Raw genomic sequence first — 21791 nt, 5'->3', positions numbered from 1 at the left:
TCGCAGACTCTGAGAGCCGCAGGGGCGTTAGAGCGTGCACGCGGTGTATAGGCCGGCTCTTTGGTCCCAGGACAGATGCAGGGAAGGACTTCAGAGTCTGAAGCAAAGGCGCTGACTGAGCACCTGCTCCAGTGTCAAGCTCGGTGATGCACAAAGAAAGCTAATCAGACGTTTCAGAGGAAGTCGCCGCGGCTTGCTCTCGCCTCCTGGAAAATGAGGTTTCATGATCCTCATGAAGTAAAACGTGAGTGCCAGCACCGGCCTCTAACCTCATCTCCTCCCCATCATCACAAGTGCTCATTAAGTCTCTGAAGCACGGAAGGCAAGTTGCACTCAATACATTGCATTTCTGACAAGGTCTCAGGGGGAGCTGGACACAGACCTGTCTGAGTAGAAGGGACCAGCCACCTCAACTTTTGGGCAGAGTCATCACAGACGAGTTTATATCTACAACGTTTGCATCACATTCCATGTTCAGAGACTTCTCAGAGATGCCTTTTAAAGCCACTTTGCTTTGTAACATGCTTGCAAAACTTGCTGCCCTGGGGAAGCTGTGGAAAGGCAAACCCTGGCAGGTTCAGTATTTTGCTCTAAGTTCGGATCTCTGAACTTCCCTTAAACCAAGGGGCCACACAGACCCTCGCCTGGGGAGTGCTGGGTTCCCCAGAGAACTACCCACCCCCGTGGGCCAGCTTCCCAGGGGGCTGGGCTGGACCGCCCGCTGCTTTCTTGGAGCAGGATACAGGAGATGGAGCAATAAAAGCAAACGTAAAATAAAAATTAAAGCGCATATGGAGAACACCACGTGAAATGAATCCTTATAAAACTGTCTGTGGCGGGGAGAAATCAAAGGGTTTTATTAGGTGGTGAAAAAATGCTGTAAACTTCATGTGAAAACATTCCAAGGTCGGGTCTTGTGTTGTATAAGAGAGGAGTTATACTAAGTAAGACTCATTTTAATCAAATGCACATCAAGGAGCTCGAATCCCATTTGTACCTGAGTTTGAAATTGGTTATTAACACACACGCGCACGCGCGCACACACACACACACACACACCCCAGTGCCATTGCTCAGCAACCTTGCCGCCCAGTCTAAAGTGCAGATGCTGTTCTGGGACAGACCCCTAAGCAGACAGAGGCAGCCGCCATCCGGGGGTTTCAGATTCACTGTTGTGTGAAGTGTACAAATAACTCCGCGCTCTGGGAGGCGGTGTCTCCCCACGGCAGCCAGTCTCCCCTCTGCTCACCCGCATTTGGGTGGAGGAATCCAATCCCTTGCGATGGCCTCATTTTGACCAGGAAGCAAGGCGAAGATTTCAGGGGAGAACCAGGGGTGTGGGTGGGAACGTGGGCTTTTCCTTGGCTTCCCCCTCTCCAGATCCCCCGCAAGATCATCTTGGAGAGGGGTCTGCGGTCTGCTGGGCAAGCACCCCTGGACTCATTTCCTTGTGTGTCCCTGGTGGCCGGTGAGGCAGAGGCAGCGGTTTGCTAGATAATCCATCCTGGGGAGGATCGAAGACCCTTGATGGAGGGAGGGAGGCAGCAGGGCTGAGGAGTGCGGCCTCTCCAGTGTCACTCTCGTTCACGCTGTGGTGGGGCCGCCTGGGTGGTGAGGAACACAAAAGCCTCCAAAAGCCAGAAGGATGGGGCCGGAGCTGGCAGAGCCCCGGCTCCCAAACCTGGCTGCTCTTACAGTCCATGGCATGCGGGTGGGGGTCAAAATGTCAGTCTCCAGCCCACTCCTGTAATTTTATGAGGCGCTCTGGGGGGGATCCAGGCACTGATGGTTTTCAGACCCCCGGCCGGGTGGTCAAGGAGAACCAGGTCAGAGCAAAGGAGGATCCGGGCAGGTGAGAAGGGGGAGGGCAGCAGGAGGGCAGCCAGGCAGAGCCTCGCTGGCGGCTCCTGGGGAAGGGCAGCAGTTAGGGGCGGAGGGCCCAGCGTTTTCTGTTTGGGAAAGGCAGGAGAGGTGGTGGAGGGAAGGAAATAAGAAAATATGACCCTCTTTAAGATGTCTGAGGGGAGCGCGTCCGTCGGCAGTAAGAGGGAAAGTGAAGTCTGTATGATCCACATGCCCCGTGTGCCTGGATCTTAGGTGGTTGATGTTTAGTTGCTCAGTCCTCTCTGACTCTTGGTGACCCCATGGACTGTAGCCCACCAGGCTTCTCTGTGCATGGGACTCTCCAGGCAAGAATGCTGGAGTGGGTTGCCATTTCCTCTCCAGGGGATCTTCCGGACCAGGGAGGGATTGAACCCACATCTACATTGCAAGAGGATTCTTTACCACTCAGCCAGCCCAGATCTTTAGGAGACGGGTCTTAATTTGCTCCCAATTAGTTCTAACCTATTCTTTTAAATCAACAACAGCAGGCTGGAGAGGAGAGTGAAAGAGAGTCTGTATTTTCGACAGTCTGTGTCTCTGGTCCACAACCTGGCCCCCAAGGAGGAAGGGCAGACCAAGGGTCGGCCTCTCCCAAAACCCTGGGTCTTCACACCCCCATTTAGGACCCACTTGGTCACTCAGTTATAGCAGGGGCTTGGGGGATGAGAAAACTTGCGTGCATGCCCAGTTGGTTTCAGTCGTGTCCAACTCTTTGAGACCCCATGGACTGTAGCCCACCAGGCTCATGGGATTTCCCAGGTAAGAACCCTGGAGTGGGATGTCATTTCCTTCTCCCGGGGATCTTTCCAATCCAGAAATAGAACCCGAATCTCCTGCTGCTCCTGCATTGGCAGGTGGGCTCTTTACCACTTGAGCCACCTGGGAAGCCCAAACCAAGCTTGAAAGTGTGTAATGTAAGTCAAGTCTTAGTCCGCGAGGAGTGGTCGGGGAGCGCATCTGAGCGGGGCTGGTCCCACGCACCTTTTGCTGGGGGAGCAGTGAGCCGGGCAGTGTGCCTTTTTACAAAACTGCCAATTCATCTTGTAGTCAAATGAGAGTAAATCACCCAGATCTCTGCCCTGGACAGAGGCTCCCATTAGGCTTTCCTGAGCCAACACCATTGATTCTGGCCTCTCTCCTGACACACACCTGGCAGCAGTCTTCTTTCCTTGGTGGACTCACCAAGAGGCGTTGGTCTTCCTGGCAGGGTCGTCTTCTCGTGTGGCCGTCTGATTGCCCCTGACGTTTTCTGCAGCCCAGGGTGTGTCTGCCCACTAGCTCTGAGGTCCAGGTCGGCAATTCCCTCCCAGGTTCGGTCCCGTCCTGTCCTGCCAGGCCCGGCACTTCGCTCAGCGGGTCGTATCTACCGGGGACTGTAGGAAGTTTTCTCCCTAAGGCCCAAGGAGTTTGCATGTGCGCCAAAGATGAAGAGAGCCAGATTTCCCTTACAAATGATCTCTAAGTCATCTTCCAGGAGCAGGCGGGGAGACACAGCTTTAATATTTCTTCTGAAAATTCTTTCCTTTGTCTTCTTTTAGGCTCTGTTTTTCTCTCTCCCCTGTGAGGAGCCTAACCGAAGTTTAACAATGTAACATTACAGCTTTTATAATTTTGCTTTTGTACTTCTAAGGCATTAGGCTAAAGCTACCCAGAGTGTTCACGTTGGCACCTCAATAACAGTAATATACCCTCAGCTTAGCGTATAGGCAGTTAGTTTGGTTGTGTCCCATTGAGATGTTAAGAAAACAGCTTTCTGAGGCAGCTATAATCCCCCCACACAGAGCTTCGGCGATCCCGTAACATCAGCTCAGGGATGCAGACTGTCAGCGGCGCCCGGGGAGCCCGATTTCAGTGGCGCAGCCTGACGGGCCGTTCCTGCCCTGCCATCAGAGTCTGGTAATCACGTCTTCCTTCTTGTGCGTGGGCTCAGCAGGCCCGCCTGGGGTGCTGCGGAGCGGAGTGCGGGGAAAGGTCTGTGCCCGGGCGAGGACAGTGCATGGAGTCAGAGCTTCACCCCGAAGTTTCTGTTCAAACAGCGAGGAGAGCTGCGGCTGCCGCGTGTTTGGAGCGCGTCGGGTCCAGGCTCCTCTAGATGTCAGTGTGACACAGGGAGACGGCCTGTGGCAACGAGGGAAGCCCTTCTTACATTGTTCAAGGGTAGAGCGAGCCTGATTCACAACTGAAGGGGAAAGAACAGAGCCTCACTGGGAAACTGGGCTCTGACCTTCCTCAGGATCAGTAGTTCTCCTGCTGGTCAAATCAGACCTAGCACGTAATGCGTCCTGTGGGCACCCGCCACCGACATGGAGATGGCCCTGGAGGCAGCACCTGGGCCAGCACGCCACATTATCCAGTTTGCACATTTTGATAGACTGAAATCCACTGACACACACCAGTGTTCTTTCCTAAGTTCACCAGTGCTTGTACCATCACATTCATGCCATCCAGTATAAATCCAGAAGAACACCACCTGCCCACCAGGGGTTTTCACTGCAAAAGAGAGGCGGTGAAAGACAAAGCTATCAAATATCTCAATTTGTTAAACTACCTTATCTGACTCATTTTCAAAACCTGAATGAAATTCTCTTTCTCTCCTTCCCTGTTAATTCTGATCTTCTGACCAATGAATATTTATTTCTTTACTTGTTTCTATTTGATGGCATTTTCTTGTAACCTGTCGTCTTGTGGTGCTGGCTGTATGGTAGATATTCCATCAATATCAATGATACACCTTGCCTATAATCTACTTCTTTTTCAGAGTGACAGTACAGCTGTAGTTATGACTTAAAGTCCTGTTTATGCCATTTCGGAGTTATATAACCCTGTGAAATTATCCGACTGTATTATAAAATGGAGTTAGTAGTATCTGTCTCAAAGTGTTGCTATGACGAACCAGAAATTAATGATGTGATGGGCTTAGAAACATGCCTGGCATGTAGTCAGTATTAGTATATACTAGCCACCACCATCACCACCACCATTACCATCATCACCACCACCACCATCATCACCATCACCACCACCACCACCATCACCACCATCACCATCACCACCACCATCACCACCATCACCACCACCACCACCATCATCACCACCATGACCATCACCACCACCACCACCACCATCACCACCACCACCACCATCATCACCACCATGACCATCACCACCACCACCACCACCATCACCACCATCACCACCACCACCACCATCATCACCACCATGACCATCACCACCACCACCACCACCATCACCACCACCACCACCATCATCACCACCATGACAACCACCACCATCACCACCAATTCACCACCATCACCACCACAACCACCACCACCACCCACCACCACCAACCATCATCATCACCACCATCACCATCATCACCACCATCATAATCACCACCATCACCATCATCACCACCATCACCATCATCACCACCATCACCATCACCACCATCACCATCATCATCACCTTCACCACCATCATCACCACCATCATAATCACCACCATCACCATCATCACCACCACCACATTACCATCATCTTCACCATCATCATCACCACCATCACCATCATCACCACCATCATAATCACCACTATCACCATCATCACCACCATCACCATCATCACCACCATCACCATCACCACCACCATCATCATTATCACCATCTTCACCATCATCACTGTCATCACCTTCACCACCATCATCACCACCATCATAATCACCACCATCACCACCACCACCACATTCACCACCACCACCATCACCACCATCACCATCACCACCACCACCACCACCACCATCATCACCACCCATCACCAACCCACCATCACCACCATCACCATCACCAACCCAATCACCATCATCCACCACCACATCACCACATCACCATCATGACCATCACCACCACCATCACCACCATCACCATCATCACCATCACCACCATCACCACCATCATCACCATCACCACCACCACCAGCATCACCACCACCACCATCACCACCACCATCACCAGCACCACCATCACCATCACCGCCATCACCGCCACCACCACCACCACCACCGCCACCACCGCCACCATCACCATCACCACCATCACCACCATCACCACCATCACCACCATTACCACCATCATCACCACCATCACCATCGCCACCATCATCACCACCACCACCATCATCACCTCCACCAACATTATACCCCCGAGTAAATGCCAGGGGTTCAAAGATGAATCTGTCTTTTTGCCCACGTGGGCCCTACGGTCTAGCGGGAAGCTGATGATGAAAACATGGAGAAAGTGTTGCGTGCTGTTTGGGGTGGGGGATGTGCTGACCGCTGTGTTTGTGTCTAAGGGGAAGCTGAGGGACGTGGTCCTGGCTTTCACTGAAAAAGAGAAAATTCCAGACTACCAGGCTCTAATCTCTAATTTTGGCTTTCCACAGATTTACTAAACATGCCTCTGTGTTTGAAGGTCTTTATCTGAAAAATGAAAATGCTCTGAACCTATTGGACTGCCTCTTGGGCAGTGTGCTTGTTTAAAAGCACACTTATCATTTGTCTTGATATCCATGACCTGCACTTGCATAGGGTTTCATGCCTGCGAGTCACCCACAGGCAAATTTTGCTCTTTCCCAAGTAAAAAAAAAAAAGACTGATTCTTTGAACATCCATAGAATTTCATTAATTTATAATGCATAACTTCAGAACTTGTGATAATTTGGGTGGATTGGGCTAATATTTACCTTTTATGTGGTATTTAAAAAGGGTTTGTAAACTAATTCAGAGAAAGGACTGGGAGAAGAATGCTCATCTCCTTAGAAAGGGGCCATCTGTTCTAAGTGGTGTAGAAGCCTCTTTTATGAAAGCTTACTGTAGTCTTCCACTTTCTGATTTGCAAAACCCATTCACATATAGCCTCTGATTTTTATTTGATTTATACGTGAACAATATCAAGACAGAATAAACAAAGATCAAGGATAACAGACACATTGTCAGTATCCTTTAATCTATCCAAGAAGATGAGCCTTCTTCTACAAACAATGCCAGAGTTTTATAAAACTTCTTTTAAAATAGTTCATTCACTGTCAAATACTCTAGTTGCTACAGGCCTTCATCAATTCAGACTGTTCTGCCCTCTAAATTGGTATTTATTTTTGGTATTTTTGTCTGTGCTTGAATTGTGTAATGTAATGGTTCTCAATCTGGAGTGAATTTGTCTACCAGAGACATTTGACAATTTCTGGAGGCATTGATTTTGGATATTTCACCTGGGGGTACTGTGGACATCTGGTGGGCAGATGCCAGGGATGCTGCCAAACATCCTGTAATTCTAGAGACATTCCCCATAATAAAAAATTCTCCAGCCCCAAGCATCAGGAGTCCTGTGGTCCACAGAGCCTGCTCTGATGTGCCATTCACATTGCTGATTACTCCATCGTGTCCCCACAGGCTAAGGAGCAAGTGTGGTCACTCCCTGGCCTGAAGGACTCAGCGCCTGCCACCGACGAAAGGACAGCAGCCCCCGCAGGTAATCCTTCCATAAGATTAGACGTTGATGAATGAAGAGAGCTCTGTTACACAAGTCCTGTCGTTGTTGTTCTTATCCAGAGGAAGTTACACTTTCGTGAAGCCCTGTGTTGGGTCAAATGCTGCTTGAATACCTTTATCTGATTGGCTTTGGGTCCTCCTAGCTGCCGACCAGAGAATCTCTGGGGACCCAGCCCCCAGTCCATTGACCACGTGCTCTCCTACTTTGCTTTCCAAAGCTCGTATCTGCCGATAAAGAGAAGCCTGGATAAAGGTGCCATTCTGTGAGGCCAGAATGACACCGGTCATGTGCGACCTTCATTAAAATATTTTGTGTCCTATGGTGGCTTTTAGAGAGATCTTCCCAGAAGAACCTGCCCTCCTCTGAGGAAGAAACGTTTAACAAGCTCGACGAGAAGCAGGCCAAGAAGACCCCTGCGTCTCTAGCTCAGAGAAGTTCCGCTGCATTTCAGACAGAAAGACCCCATGATGAACCGGGAGATTCTGCCCTCAGAAATTCCACAGAGCCGAGAGAGAGTGAGGACGGAAGAGGCACTTCATGCCCAGGGAGCCTGAGCCAACAGGAAGCTCGCAGCTATGGGGCTGAGCAAGGCTCTGTGGATAAAAGTGAAAGTCTGGCGTTCGAAGGGGAGGAAAAGGGGCTTCGCTCTAAGGGAGAGCCTGGTGATGGAGGATCTAAAGAAGATGGAGGATGCGAGATTCCACATAGAACAGGGCTGGACAGGAGTTCAAATAAAGAGCAGTGTGTTGATAGAACAAATGGTGGTCAACTCCACGAAAGGTAGGGTTTACAGCATTTGCATCCGCAACCACCGTTTTCTGTAGATCTAGGTGCCTTTGTAATTTAAGGCCATACTGAAGGATAACTGAAGGGACTCTTCAAAATTACAGTTTAGAAGCCGCTTCCCCAGTGGTGTGGATTTTTCTTGCCATTATTTTTTCTTCTTGCTGTGACATTTTCAGGCAATTTATCACTTTCTATGTCTCCTACCAACTGATAGACAGATACGGTGATTACTGGCAATCACATTTTGTATTTTCTAAACATCAAGTAAAAGCTTCTTATTTTTAGCAACATAGAGCACACATCCTTCCTAACTGAGCATTGATCAGATTGATCAAATTGTACACTGGCTGCCTCACAAGTGTTGTGAGGACTGAGTGTGAAGTAGGTTATTTAATGCTTCTTCCTCATCTGCGAAGTTTCACATAGAAATTCAGGCAATTACGCAGCCAATTAAAATGAATGAATCTATGTTGTGATGAACCAAGAATCTACTTGAAACAAAGAGAGCCCAGATCTAAGCATTCTGTGGTGTTTTTTAGGGATTGCCGATATAATTCTTATTTCCTTTTTGAATAATGTATTTTGGAAGCTATTTATTAAGAAGTCTAATTTTTCAAGAGTTAAATGTAAACGCTAATGTTTACGAAGGAAGTCCATCACTGAAGAGATGGGTTTAGTAGAGTCTGGAGGTGTCGGAAAGTGGACATTAGTTCAATTCTTTCACCAGTAGAGGCTCCTCTCACTGCTGGTCCTATTCAGAGACCATTGCTTTTCTTTTTTTATTGTGCCTTAATGCAGTGGTTTCCCTCTTCTTTAAGGAAGAAAGTGAAAAATGAAGATCAAATTAGTTAGGGAGTCATAAAATGACTGCTGTTGAAAAGGGTCAGTGGACTAACGGGGTCGCCGTGAGGTCATTAGGGAGCATCTCTAGGATGTGGGCTATCTCCAGCTGCTTGGGACAATGGGGTGCACCCATCTCCATCTCACCCCAAACTCTGACATCGCTAGCTCCCTGTCTTGAAGCTTACGTCCCATCAGCGAAGCATCGTCGCGAGGAAGCTTTCCTGCTCAGAAATGTGACCATCTGAGAGTTTTCTCTTGGGAACGTTGAGAGCTGTGGCTGGATTCTATTTTCCAGGCGTGTCAGCTCCGTAAAAGCCGCACCCCCATCACGAGCCATGGGAAAGGCAGCGACAAGACCCGTCTTGCAGAAAGCTGATCCAACAGAGGCCTCAGGAGGCGGGAAGAGGAGAGGCGGCGAGGAGAGCTTGGTCCAGGAGGAGAACAAGAAGAGCAAGATAGATGCAGCGGGTAAAGGAGCTGGGGACACGCGGAGCACACCGCAAGCCAGCCGCGCCGGGGACTCCCTGCAAGGCAGAGCCTCCGAGCCCTCTGGAGCAGAGGTCCCCAGGCAGCAAGCTCTGGAGACCCCCCTGGGTAGGAAACGGCTTTGGTTCCAGCCCTTTAAAGCATCTTAACCTTTTCCAGCAAGCATTTCTGACTAAATGTCACTTAGACTAATGTCCTGCAGGAGGCCTTACAACATAACGATACCATTTGCGTTTGTAACTCCATCACTGTTTTGGGGGGCAGTGAAGAGACAAGTGCCACCGTGAGGAGTCTGTCCCAGCTTCTTCATTTTTCAGCATATTTGTGGTGTGAGAGGAGAATATCCTTGTCAGATCAGGTGCCCAGGGATTAATATCATTATCTGAACCTTAAAAAATATGAACTCTTGACAGAGTGCCTAGCACAAGATAAGTGTTTAAGGATTACATTTTGAATAAATGTGAATTTCTAAAAGCAAAAATATCATCGGCTCACTTCCCTCTGTACCCTCTGGACACATGTAAGAAGCTGCATTCGGTAGGTGATTAAATAATGAATAAATGGAGAAATGAATAGGTTCATGGCAAGAAAAGTTTTATAGTAACTCGGGAAAAGTGAAAAGTATGCTGGAAGAATATTAGTGAGTAGCTATGTATTTTAGGGCCTTCCAAGCTGGCGCAGTGGTAAAGAACCTTCCAGCCGATGCAGGAGACACCACTTTGATCCCTGGGTCGGGAAGATCCAACCTGGGGGAAGATCCTGGGGGAAATAGCAACTCACTCCAGTATTCTTGCCTGGGAAATCCTACGGACAGAGGCGCCTGGCAGTCTACAACCCATGGGGTCACAAAGAGTTGGACATGACTTAGCGACTAAACAACAGTGTGTTTTAGAACAGACCCTGCTGTGGTCTGGAGGTTAAACACTTAGGCTGGAAGGTGAAAGTGGGAGAAATTTGCAAGCTGGAGAACATACTCTGAGCCAGCGTTACTGGGTGTTCTGTTTCTAGCCGGGGAAAAAATCCATCTTTAAGCTTTGTGCTTAGTTGCTCAGTCGTGTCTGACTCTTGCGACCCTGTGGACTGTGGCCCACCAGGCTCCTCTGTCCATGGGATTCTCCAGGCAAGAATACTGGAGTGGGTAGCCTTTCCCTTCTCCAGGGGATCTTCCAAACCCAGGGATCGAACCCAGGTCTTCTGCATTGCAGGTGGACTCTTTACCAACTGAGACACCAGGAAAGCCCCTTTAAGCTTTAAATGTGTCTTAAATAAAGGCTAAAATATTTTGGAAAGTAATGTTTAGTAATATCAAACCTTTCAATGACGGAAGAAATTTTTCAATTTTTTTTCTCTCTAATTAAAATTGTGGACTTTATCAATTGTGCTTTTTAAAAAAAATGGGTCAAACAGTGTCAGGGATTTGAGTGTAAATGACTCAGACTCAGAAGCATTAACTGTTTGAGCATTATATGGAGATCTGTGATTGTTTCGTTGTTTCTGAACGCTGTCCCGAAGAAGGTGGGGACCAAGGTCCTGACAACCTTTCTCAAAAGTGTCAGGTGTCACCTTTGTGATCCACAAATCACAATATGAAGTGAAGATCTATGTTCCCCGGGTCTTTAGAAATCCAGGGGGCCGCTTGTGTTTTGCTTCTAAACGAGCACGTTGGCACATGGGCCGCTTCTCACCAGCCTTCTCCTCTCGCCTCCCAGCCGATGCCCCGGCACCGCCCGCGCCCTTCGACCACCGCATCGTGACGGCCAGGCAGGCCGCGGTCAACAGCTTCTACACCGTGAGCAGGACCGAGATCTTAGGAGGGTGAGTGACGCGCCTCTTCAGCACTCTCTTGACAAGGAAGAAAGACTGCTTTCAAAGACACAGGTCTTTTTTTAAATTCTTATGTGTTTTATCTTTTTAATTTTACTTTTTTTTGGTTTTTGTACTGAGTTTTCATATTTTTAAATTTATATTGAAGTATAGTTAATTTATAATATTGTGTTAGTTTTGGGTGTACAGAAAAGTGGTTCAATTACATCTATATATATCTATGCTTTTTCAGATTCTTCTCCATTGCAGGTTATTATAGAATATTGAGTAGAGTTCCGTGTGCTATACAATAGGCCCTGTTGGTTATCTATTTTATATATAGTGATGTTTATAGGTTAATCCCGATCTCCTAATTTAGAACCACACCATCCACCTTTCCCCTTTGGTAACTGTAAGTTTCTTTTCTAGGTGTGTGAGTCTGTTTCTGTTTTGTAAATAAGTTAATTTGTATCGTATTTTTAGACCTCATATATAAGTGATATCATATGCTGTTTGATTTCTCTGTCTGACTTAGTTCACTTAGCATGATAATCTCTAGGTCTATCCATGTTGCTGCAAATGGCATTATTTCCTTCTTTTTATGACTGAGTAATATATATAAGCTGCAATCAAGACTGCCGAGAGAAATATCAATAACCTCAGATATGCAGATTACACCACCCTTATGGCAGAAAGTGAAGAAGAACTAAAGAGCCTCTTGATGAAAGTGAAAGAGAAGAGTGAAAAAATTGGCTTAAAGCTCAACATTCAGAAAACAAAGATCATGGCATCCAGTCCCATCAGTTAGTTCAGTTCAGTTCAGTTGCTCAGTCGTGTCCGACTCTTTGCGACACCATGAACTGCAGCACGCCAGGCCTCCCTGTCCATCACCAACTCCCGGAGTTTACTCAAACCCATGTCCATCGAGTTGGTGATGCCATCCAGCCATCTCATCCTCTGTCGTCACCCTCTCCTCCTGCCCTCAATCTTACCCAACATCAGGGTCATTTCAAATGAGTCAGCTCTTTGCATCAGGTGGCCAAAATACTGGAGTTTCAGCTTCAACATCAGTCCTACCAATGAACTCCCAGGACTGATCTCCTTTAGGATGGACTGGTTGGATCTCCTTGCAGTCCAAGGGACTCTCAAGAGTCTTCTCCAATACCACAGTTCAAAAGCATCAATTGTTTGGCGCTCAGCTTTCTTTATAGTCCAACTTGACATCCATACATGACTACTGGAAAAACCATAGCTTCGACTAGTTGGACCTTTGTTGACAAAGTAATGTCTCTGCTTTTTAATATGCTGTCTAGTTTGGTCATAACTTTCCTTCCAAGAAGTGGATGCCATGATCTTGGTTTTCTGAATGTTGAGCTTTAAGCCAACACTTCATGGCAGATGGATGGCATCACCAACTTGATGGACATGAGTTTGAGTAAGCTCCGGGAGTTGGTGATGGACAGGGAGGCCTGGCGTGCTGCAGTCCATGAGGATGGAAAGAGTCGGACACGACTGAGTGACTGAACTGAACTGAATATATAGACCACACATTCCTCATCCCCCATCTATTGGTAGACACTCAGGAGGCTTCCACGCCTTGGCTATTGTGAATAGTGCTGCTACAAACAGAGATGGATCTTAAAGATTTTGTAGATGTTTGTCAGTCTCAACCAGAGAACCAGAAACATCATATACAGCTATTTTAAGTGATTTTAACCACTTCTAAAAATTGTCGCTGATGCCAGAAAGGTTGATGAGGTGACTACCCTCCGCGTTTCATCTGCTTCACTTTCCGTGTCATCCTGTCTGGAGTGAGAGGAAAGAGGTGTGAGTCTCCAGGAGGTTTAGAAGCTTGAACGCTGAGGAGCAAAATGTAGAAATGCGTGAAGGCTGTTTATCTCTTGGCACATATTAAATATGTTTTTTTATCACCATTGGTTTTCCATTTGCACTGATACCATGATTCATCTCAGTTGGTGATGTGCCTCGCTGAAGGGCGTGCTGGTAGGACATCCACACATACTCCCTCCCTGAAGAAGGAGGCGAGTCCATAGGAAGGAGGGTCCTTCCTCTCCTACCTCGGCCACGACCCCCCGTGAGGTCTTGTGACTTCCAGTATTAAGTTGACTCCCACCAGCAGTCTATGTAGAGTAAGGCGGAAAGCAGGAAAACTGTACATGTATTCAACACATAGAAATTTACTTACAACATGGGGAAGGCACGTGTGGCTCTTAGCGCGCGTGTTTCTGCCTGTGGTCAGGGGTGCGGCTGACTCTGCAAAGCCCCTCCTGGCTTTTCCCATCCCACGGCTCCTTTGCCGTCTGTCACGGGATGCACCCGAACTTTCTCCTTTTTGGCTGGCAGAGAGGCCCCCCGGCCTGTGAGGATGGTTGAGGGGGACGGGGCTTCAGAGCAGGTGGCCGTGCCTGAGGCTCCCTAGTTTCACGGCAAGCATTAGCTTATCAGGGTCTCGAGGGACGGGGGTGGCAAGCCAGCCCCCGTCTCTCTAAAGGAGAAAAGTTATTTGCAGAAGAGGCTTTGGAGCAGCCCCAGGGTTTGTGTGTGTTTCTGGTCGAGGTCTCTCGGTGACTCTCAGAGTCTCCTTCCTGCCCTTTTGGGCCACCCTTTCAGCCACCCATTGCCCCGTCCCGGGCTCAGTGAGGAATTAGAGGGGCGGTTAGCTGGGCGTGCTGGCCTCATCAGCGGGGACCTCCTCTTGGTCAGGGGTGAGTCGAGATGCAGCCTCTTGTCCTGCATTGTCGGCGGAGCCACAGCCCGGGGCCGGGACCCCAGGGCCTCGCACGCCGCGGCAGGCCCCTCCATTTTCCCGGGGTGCTCTCCCCACCTGTGGTCTGTTGGGTGATTAGAGCTGCTGCTCACCATGGTCAATTATTCCTAGCATGAGGTTATCAGCCTGGCGGGCCAGCAGGGACCCTGTGAGGCCACCTCCCACCCCAGGCCTTGCAGGGTGAAGCCTGCCAGAGGGGCGGAAGGAGGCGCTGAAGCTGAGCAGTGACGTGGCACCACGGCTGGGCCAGGCCGATCCGGGGGCCACTGCTAATTAAGGGGAAAAGCCCTTTCTTAATGAGCAGCCACATCTGAAGCGCCTGGGGCTGTGTTCATGGGCTCCAGGAGAGTCTGGAACAGTGGGTGGGATTGAGGTCACACTTGGCGGCGCTTTCGGTAATGTCACCCCCCACCCCCACCCCAGGACGCATCTGCTTCTGTGCAGGGAGTGTGGCTGAGTGGGGTGGGCTGGGGTGACCTTCCCCAGCTCCCTGGCCGTTACACTGAGTCAGGAATCACAGCAAGCAAGTCAAATGGGAAGACTGCTCATGAGTGTGTATTTGGGGAGGTGGTGACGTTTGTAAGAAGCTGCCTTACGAAGTGCATTTAAATTGACATCCAAGCTAAAGTGTGCAGTGTCTGCTTTGATTAAATGTGTCTATATGCAATTTTGTGATTACTTCTTATTTATTTATATGCAGTTTCCAAAAATAATCTCACTTGCCCGACCAACAGCCTGTATCATTCTTATGCTTACAGAACCTAGCTTGTTATATTCACATGCATTCAGACTGACTCTATTTTCTGTACGACAGAAGCCCTCAAAGTTTAGGGTGCCTGAGAAGCACCCAAGGCATGTTGTGCAAGTGCAGCTTCTGGGGCCTCCCCAGCCTTCCGGCTTCAGCGGGGCCGGGACGCCACCCCAGGCGACCCTGAGGCCAGCGGCTCACATCAGAGCTTGACCTGTTCTAGGAGATCTGGCAATAGTAGGGGCATGTCAGGCTTGCCCACTCAAGTCAGAGAGAGGGGTGCTGGAAAGCCTCAGAGCCTCACCCGGGCCACGTCTTCTTCTCCCGCAGCGGGCGCTTTGGCCAAGTTCACAAGTGTGAGGAGAAGGCCACGGGCCTGAAGCTGGCGGCCAAGATAATCAAGACCAGAGGCGTGAAGGACAAGGTAAGGGCCGCGCGGTGGACGCCGTGGGCTGCCACCCCCCGCCCCCCCAGCGCTAAACCAGCCCTCCCTCCGCTAGGACGACGTGAGGAACGAGATCAGCGTCATGAACCAGCTGGACCATGTGAACCTCATCCAGCTCTACGACGCCTTCGAGTCTAAGAACGACATCGTCCTGGTCATGGAGTAGTACGTCCCCCACCCCCTCCCCATCCTACACGCACATCCGGGCCCTCAGCACGCCGCCCTGTCCTGCCTCCAGCTGCCGGACCCCGCTGGACCCCGGGATTCTGACTCGCATGTGTCAGAACTGCATCTGCCAAGGGATGGAAATTACTCAGGAAAGGGTCTCCACGTGAGATTCTGTTGCTAAGCAGCAGGATGACCACACAGATTTAGCTTCAAACATGAGCTGAACTATCGAGGCCCCAGCTTAACTCTTGCTCTGGACACCCTGGAGGAGTGAGCCTTGAACTGTGTCCTACTTTTGACCTGATGGCGAAAACAAAACTCGTGTCAGACTCTTACAAGTAGAGCTAAGAGGCTTCTGTTTAACATCACCTTTCTAGGGCCTGCCCTCGTGGCCCAGTGGTTAAGACGTCCCCTTACCACTAAAGGGCTCTGGGTTCGATCCCTGGCCTGGCAGCTAAACATAAACATAAAACAGAAGCAGTGTTGTAACAAATTCATTAAAGACGTTAAAAATGGTCCACATTAAAAAAAAAAAAAAAAACTTTAAAAAAATTATAAAAAATAAAATAAAATCACCTTTATAAAAAATTGAGTGCTTAGTTAGAAAGTAAGTCATTCTACCAACGCTGAATCTGTGCTTGTGACTCATTTCACCTCCCCACCCCCAGCCCCCATTTTGGGTTTTGCTTGTCATTGTGTGATAGGAATTTCGGATATTAAAACATATAGCATGAGCTCCACATAAGCACTTTATTGCTGAAATCAGCCTAACCTTCCAGAGGAGTTTGGAATTCCCTCCATCCCTGCCTTCCTAGCGTCCTCTTGGGCCTCCATGCTCCTTAGGAGATGGCAGAGGTGGGCAGACCCACCCTTAGAGATGGACAATCCCACCCCAGAGCCGCAGCCCCTGCAAGGGAGGGGCTTTGAGACTTTCCATTTGAGCGAGTGGTGGTGGCTCCAGCGATGGCCGTCACCGTCAGAGGCATCTTACCGAGAAGGTAGAGACGCAGCTGCAGACGCATCCCGTGGGCAGGTCAGCAGCGCTCAGACGCAAACAGCAGGTGCCTGTCGAGGGCGCTGACTGGGGACTCGCCCCCTCCCCCGCAGCGTGGACGGAGGCGAGCTCTTCGACCGCATCATCGACGACAACTGCAGCCTGACGGAGTTCGACACCATCCTGTTCATCAGGCAGATATGCGAGGGGATAAGACACATGCACCAGATGTACATCCTGCACTTGGACCTGAAGGTAGGGTGCGCTCTTCCTCATGCGAACGCGAGCCTTTCCCTCAAGTGGGTCCGTGGGCCCTGGTGAGTACTGGATGCTGGCTTGGGAGACAGAGCCTGTCACTGGGTATGTATTCAGGAATTTGAGAACTCTGAACTCTTAGCTTCATCTCCCTGTTCTCAACCAAGACCTGCTTGTCTCCGACCTTAGGGACTGCTGCCCAGAGTCTTACTCTAAGCTGCTTATGTTAAAGGAACTCACAGGGAGCTGGTTTCCACCATCACCTGCATCACCCCCACCACCCCCACCACCCCCACCACCCCCACCACCATCACCACCACCACCACCACCACCACCAACACCATCACCTACACCACCTCACCCCCACCCCCACCCCCATCATCACCATCACCACTATCACCACCACCACCACAACCACCCCCACCACCCCCACCACCACCACCATCACCATCACCACCATCACCACCATCACCACCACCACCACCACCACCACCCCCACCATCACCACCACCACCACCATCACCACCACCATCACCACCACCACCATCACGACCACCATCACCACCATCACCATCAGCATCACCACTACCACCATCACCATCACCACCACCACCATCACCACCACCACCATCACCACCACCACCACCATCACGACCACCATCACCACCATCACCATCAGCATCACCACCATCACCACCATCACCATCACCACACATCACCACACCACCCACCACCATCCACCACACCACCACCATCAACCACCATCACCACCACCATCACGACCGACCATTCACCAACCATCACCATCAGCATCACCACCATCACCATCACCACCACCACCACCACCACCACCACCACCACCATCACCATCAGCATCACCACCATCACCATCACCACCACTCGCACCCCCACCATCACCACCATCACCACCACCACCATCACCACCACCACCATCACCACCACCACCATCACCACCACCACCATCACCACCAGCATCACCACCATCACCATCACCACCACCACCACCATCACCACCACCACCACCACCACCATCACCATCACCATCACGACCACCACCACCATCACGACCACCATCACCACCATCACCATAAGCATCACCACCATCACCACCACCACCACCACCATCATGACCACCACCACCACCATCACCACCATCACCACCACCATCACATCACCACCATCACCACCACACCACCTCACCACCACCATCACCACCACCATCACACCACCATCACACCACCACCACCTCACCACCCCACGATCACACACCACCATCACCCACACCACCACAGCCACCACCATCACAATCACCACCATCACCACCACCACCACCATCACCACCATCACCACCACCATCACATCACCACCATCACCATCACCACCACCACCATTCACCACCATCACCCACCACCCACCATCACCATCACAGCACCACCATCACCACCACCACCATCACCACATCACGCATCACCACCATCACCATCACCCCCACCCCCCCACCACCCACCACCACACCCACCACCACCACCACATCACCACCACCCATCAACCACCACCATCACCAACCACCATCACACACCACCATCACACCACCACCACCCACCAACACCACCACCACACCACCACCACCATCACCACCCACCACACACCATCACCACCACCATCACCACCATCACCACCACATCACACCACCATCACCACCACCATCATCACCACCACCACCATCACCATCACCACCACCACCATCACCACCACCACCACCATCACCACCACCATCACATCACCACCATCACCACCACCACCACCACCACCACCACCACCACCACCACCACCACCACCATCACCACCACCACCATCACCACCACCACCATCACGACCATCACCACCATCACCACCACCACCATCACGACCATCACCACCATCACCACCATCACCACCACCATCACCACCATCACCACCACCACCATCAGCACCACCACCATCACCATCACCAGCATCACCCCCATCACCATCACCATCACCACCACCATCACCACCACCACCATCACCACCATCCTGGTTGCATCCCCTCATTATCAGTTTGAGTAGGTTCAAGGAATTTTAGCTAACTCAGAGTTCCCTGGTTGTGGTCAAACTTCCCAACTCTCCAGAATCCCCAGCAGTCCTCTAAAACCCTCCAGGAGGCTCTGGACTTTAGGGATTATTTTTCTATGAGCCTGCTAGAGCCGGGAGGAGAATGGTATAGCAGAATCGGATCCAGGGGGAGGTGCTGAGAGGCTGAGGGGCAGAAGGGTGGTGGGTGGGGCTGGGCACCACCCTGGGAGCGGTGCGAACCTGTTGTAAACAGTGGGAAGCTTACCCTCTTTCTCCTCTTATTTTACGACCTTCCCTGCTCGCTCTCTCTCCCATTATGAAGTCCCTGTAATGGGACTGTGCATAGTTATGACCAGCGAAATACGGGGCCCAATGACTCTGAGCAGCTCTCATATCGTCAGTGCATCTTCTTGTGTGGCTCGGTCGTTTCCTCACTTCCCTGTTTGCACAGTGTGACACTGAGATAAAATATACATTCTGCAGAACATACCATCTACTGCAAGTCATCAGGGATCGCAGAGCTAAATGAATTCAGCTTCCTTGAAGAGGTTTCCATGGGCCTCCGTTCCTGTAACTTGGCTCTTGTCACCATCCTGATTTATGTGCTTGCCTCTCCCATCCACGGGGCAGGGGGAAGTGGTCGATAGGATGACAGAGCCAGAGGTTAAAAGTCATTAGCAGAGCCCATGGCTATGGACCGGTTTGATAATGCATACTTTCATGGAGCATTTTCATTGAGTGTAGATACTCTCCAAATATCCCTAAAGGGGTTTGATTGGCAGCTGAAGCGAGGACCTGACCGGTCGTAAGTCAAACAGCTCCATATGTGGCTTCATAATGTTGATTGAGGCCTTGCAACAGGCAGTTTTAGTTGTGGCTCGTATGTAAAGATGCAATAAAGGCGACAGCTGGATGGGTCATTAAGGCCCAGGTGCCCTTTCGGAAAGCTCCTTGGAAGGAGAGGGGCCAAAAATACCAAAGGCTTGTCTCTCTGTAGGGGAGACTATAGCTGACTTAAAGTGGTTTTCTTCCTGGATTTTTTGTGTTTTGTAAATCTTGTTCAATGAATATGCTTTAATTTTATAATTAGAAAAAAATTAACTCTGAAGTGCCCTCAGAGCTGTGTTTTGTTTTTTTTTTAATATTCTGCAAATAATTCTTTTGTGTCATGGTGCTCTTTGGCAACTGGACAGCTTGATACATAATCAATCAGTTATGTGAGCATGGGGCCAAGTCTTCCTGTATAGCACCCACTTCTGTATAAATTGCCTCTGCCTAGAGACATCTGTTTTAGAGATATTTTAGAAAAAAAGCTTCCAATGACATTATGCCCAACCAAATGGACAATTGAATGTTGACAAGCAGACACTACCGGAGCAGGAAATGGCAACCCACTCCAGTTCTCTTGCTTGGGACAGAGGAGCCCGGCAGGCTACAGTCCATGGGGTAGCAAAGTCAGACACACACTTTCAGTGACTGAACCACCACCGCCAAGCCGGTACCCGCTCATTTCACCCAGTGTTGCTGTGTTTCTGATCTCACTCTACCCTCTCCTCCATCTGGACAGGCAGGGTAGGGGGCAGCCATGAGCCCATGTGAAGGGTGGGATGTGGAATCCCGGGCACTTGGCACCTCGGCTAATGCCCCCTCCTAGCGCTCAGGGAAGATTTGGGATTAGTTAGATCTTGAGAGTTCAGGCAGTTCTTTGAAACCTCTATTTCTCTTTTAAGGATGACCTTGACTTTAAGTCAGATCCCTTATCTTTCCCATCCCTCAGGTCTCCCATTCTAACAAAGGTAGGTGCACTTGTCCGGTGTTCTAGAAATACCGAGTTGCAGTTCTATCTCCCTCTCTCCTCTGCACCCCAAGACCATCCCATTGGCAGGGCCAAGTCTTTCCAGAGGCAAACTCCAAGGGAACGCTTAGTCAGGGCTTCTAGGCACTGAGGCCAAACTCAGCAAATCTCTGGCATCGTGGAGGATGAAGAATGGATGGGGGTGGAGGAATCCCCCGCTTACAGATGACTTTCCCATAGACTGAGCGCAAGGCGAGCCTGGGGGTCAGGGCTGCTTGCATTCGGGTGCGTGCTCAGCGTGGCTGGTGGAATGAAGCAGGCCATTTCTCCTGGAACTCATAAATCCTCGGGAAAAATATTCCTCCAAGAAGGGGAAATTCATACTTAATAATTTTCGGGGGGTGGATGTCAAGTCTGAGACGGCCTCCACCAGGCCATTTGGAAAGTCCTGAGGCAGGAGGCCTTGGCCTGAACTCAGGCATGGTCGTCAACTGCAGAGCCGGTGGGGGAGGGAAGGCAGGGTCATGCAGGCTTGGCAGGGGCCCACAACCTCATCCACCACATAATTAAAGGAGAAAATACCCACACAGACAAGCCCGCCCCAAAGTGAAAGGCCTGATATGTTTTTCCTGAGCATCGTTGTATTTTTAGTTGTGGTTCAAGGACAATTTGAGTGAAGGATGGTTGTTTTCATTGCTAATGTGTCTCTTTCTCCTGGCAGCCTGAGAACATCCTGTGTGTGAATCGGGACACTAAACAAATAAAAATTATTGACTTTGGATTGGCCAGAAGGTATGTCAATTTGGACATAGGTGTATGAATTGAGTTAGAGAACATGATGGGTGATCTTTCTTTGCAAAGATAAATCTGATATACCCTTTGGTTTTGTATCCCTGTTTAGAATTAACCAAAATTATGTTTCAGCTTTACTTTGCTTGCTTCAGAATTTGAACGTTTAGGAGTTTCTTACAGTGCATGCAAGAAAAATATGGAATAGTAAAACCTAGTATAGTGCAGTTATCAAATTTTAAGACAGTAATCCATAATTTGTAAGAGTTTGTTTTAGTCTTTTGTATTTGGTCCATCTGTAAAGCGAAGATTTACTTTATTTATTTTTTTTTTTTTTGCGAAGATTT

At 49.8% G+C, this 21791-nt stretch overlaps 1 protein-coding gene across 3 annotated transcripts in view; it reads left to right on the top strand.

The window, feature by feature from the left end:
- MYLK4 (myosin light chain kinase family member 4) overlaps positions 1–21791 on the top strand; it is a 73183-nt gene that overhangs the window by 36979 nt on the left and 14413 nt on the right. For all 3 annotated transcript variants that reach the window (XM_043450584.1, XM_043450582.1, XM_043450583.1), the window contains 6 exons: positions 7330–7408; positions 11254–11359; positions 15214–15307; positions 15384–15493; positions 16604–16745; positions 21377–21447. In XM_043450584.1, coding sequence (XP_043306519.1) covers positions 7330–7408; positions 11254–11359; positions 15214–15307; positions 15384–15493; positions 16604–16745; positions 21377–21447 — 602 coding nt within the window. The remainder of the gene's footprint in view (positions 1–7329; positions 7409–11253; positions 11360–15213; positions 15308–15383; positions 15494–16603; positions 16746–21376; positions 21448–21791) is intronic.

Source organism: Cervus canadensis, chromosome 28 (genome assembly GCF_019320065.1).
Source record: "Cervus canadensis isolate Bull #8, Minnesota chromosome 28, ASM1932006v1, whole genome shotgun sequence".
NCBI lineage: Eukaryota > Metazoa > Chordata > Mammalia > Artiodactyla > Cervidae > Cervus > Cervus canadensis.
Note: the sequence above shows the minus strand (reverse complement) of the source record. Positions and strands in the feature narration are given on the sequence as shown.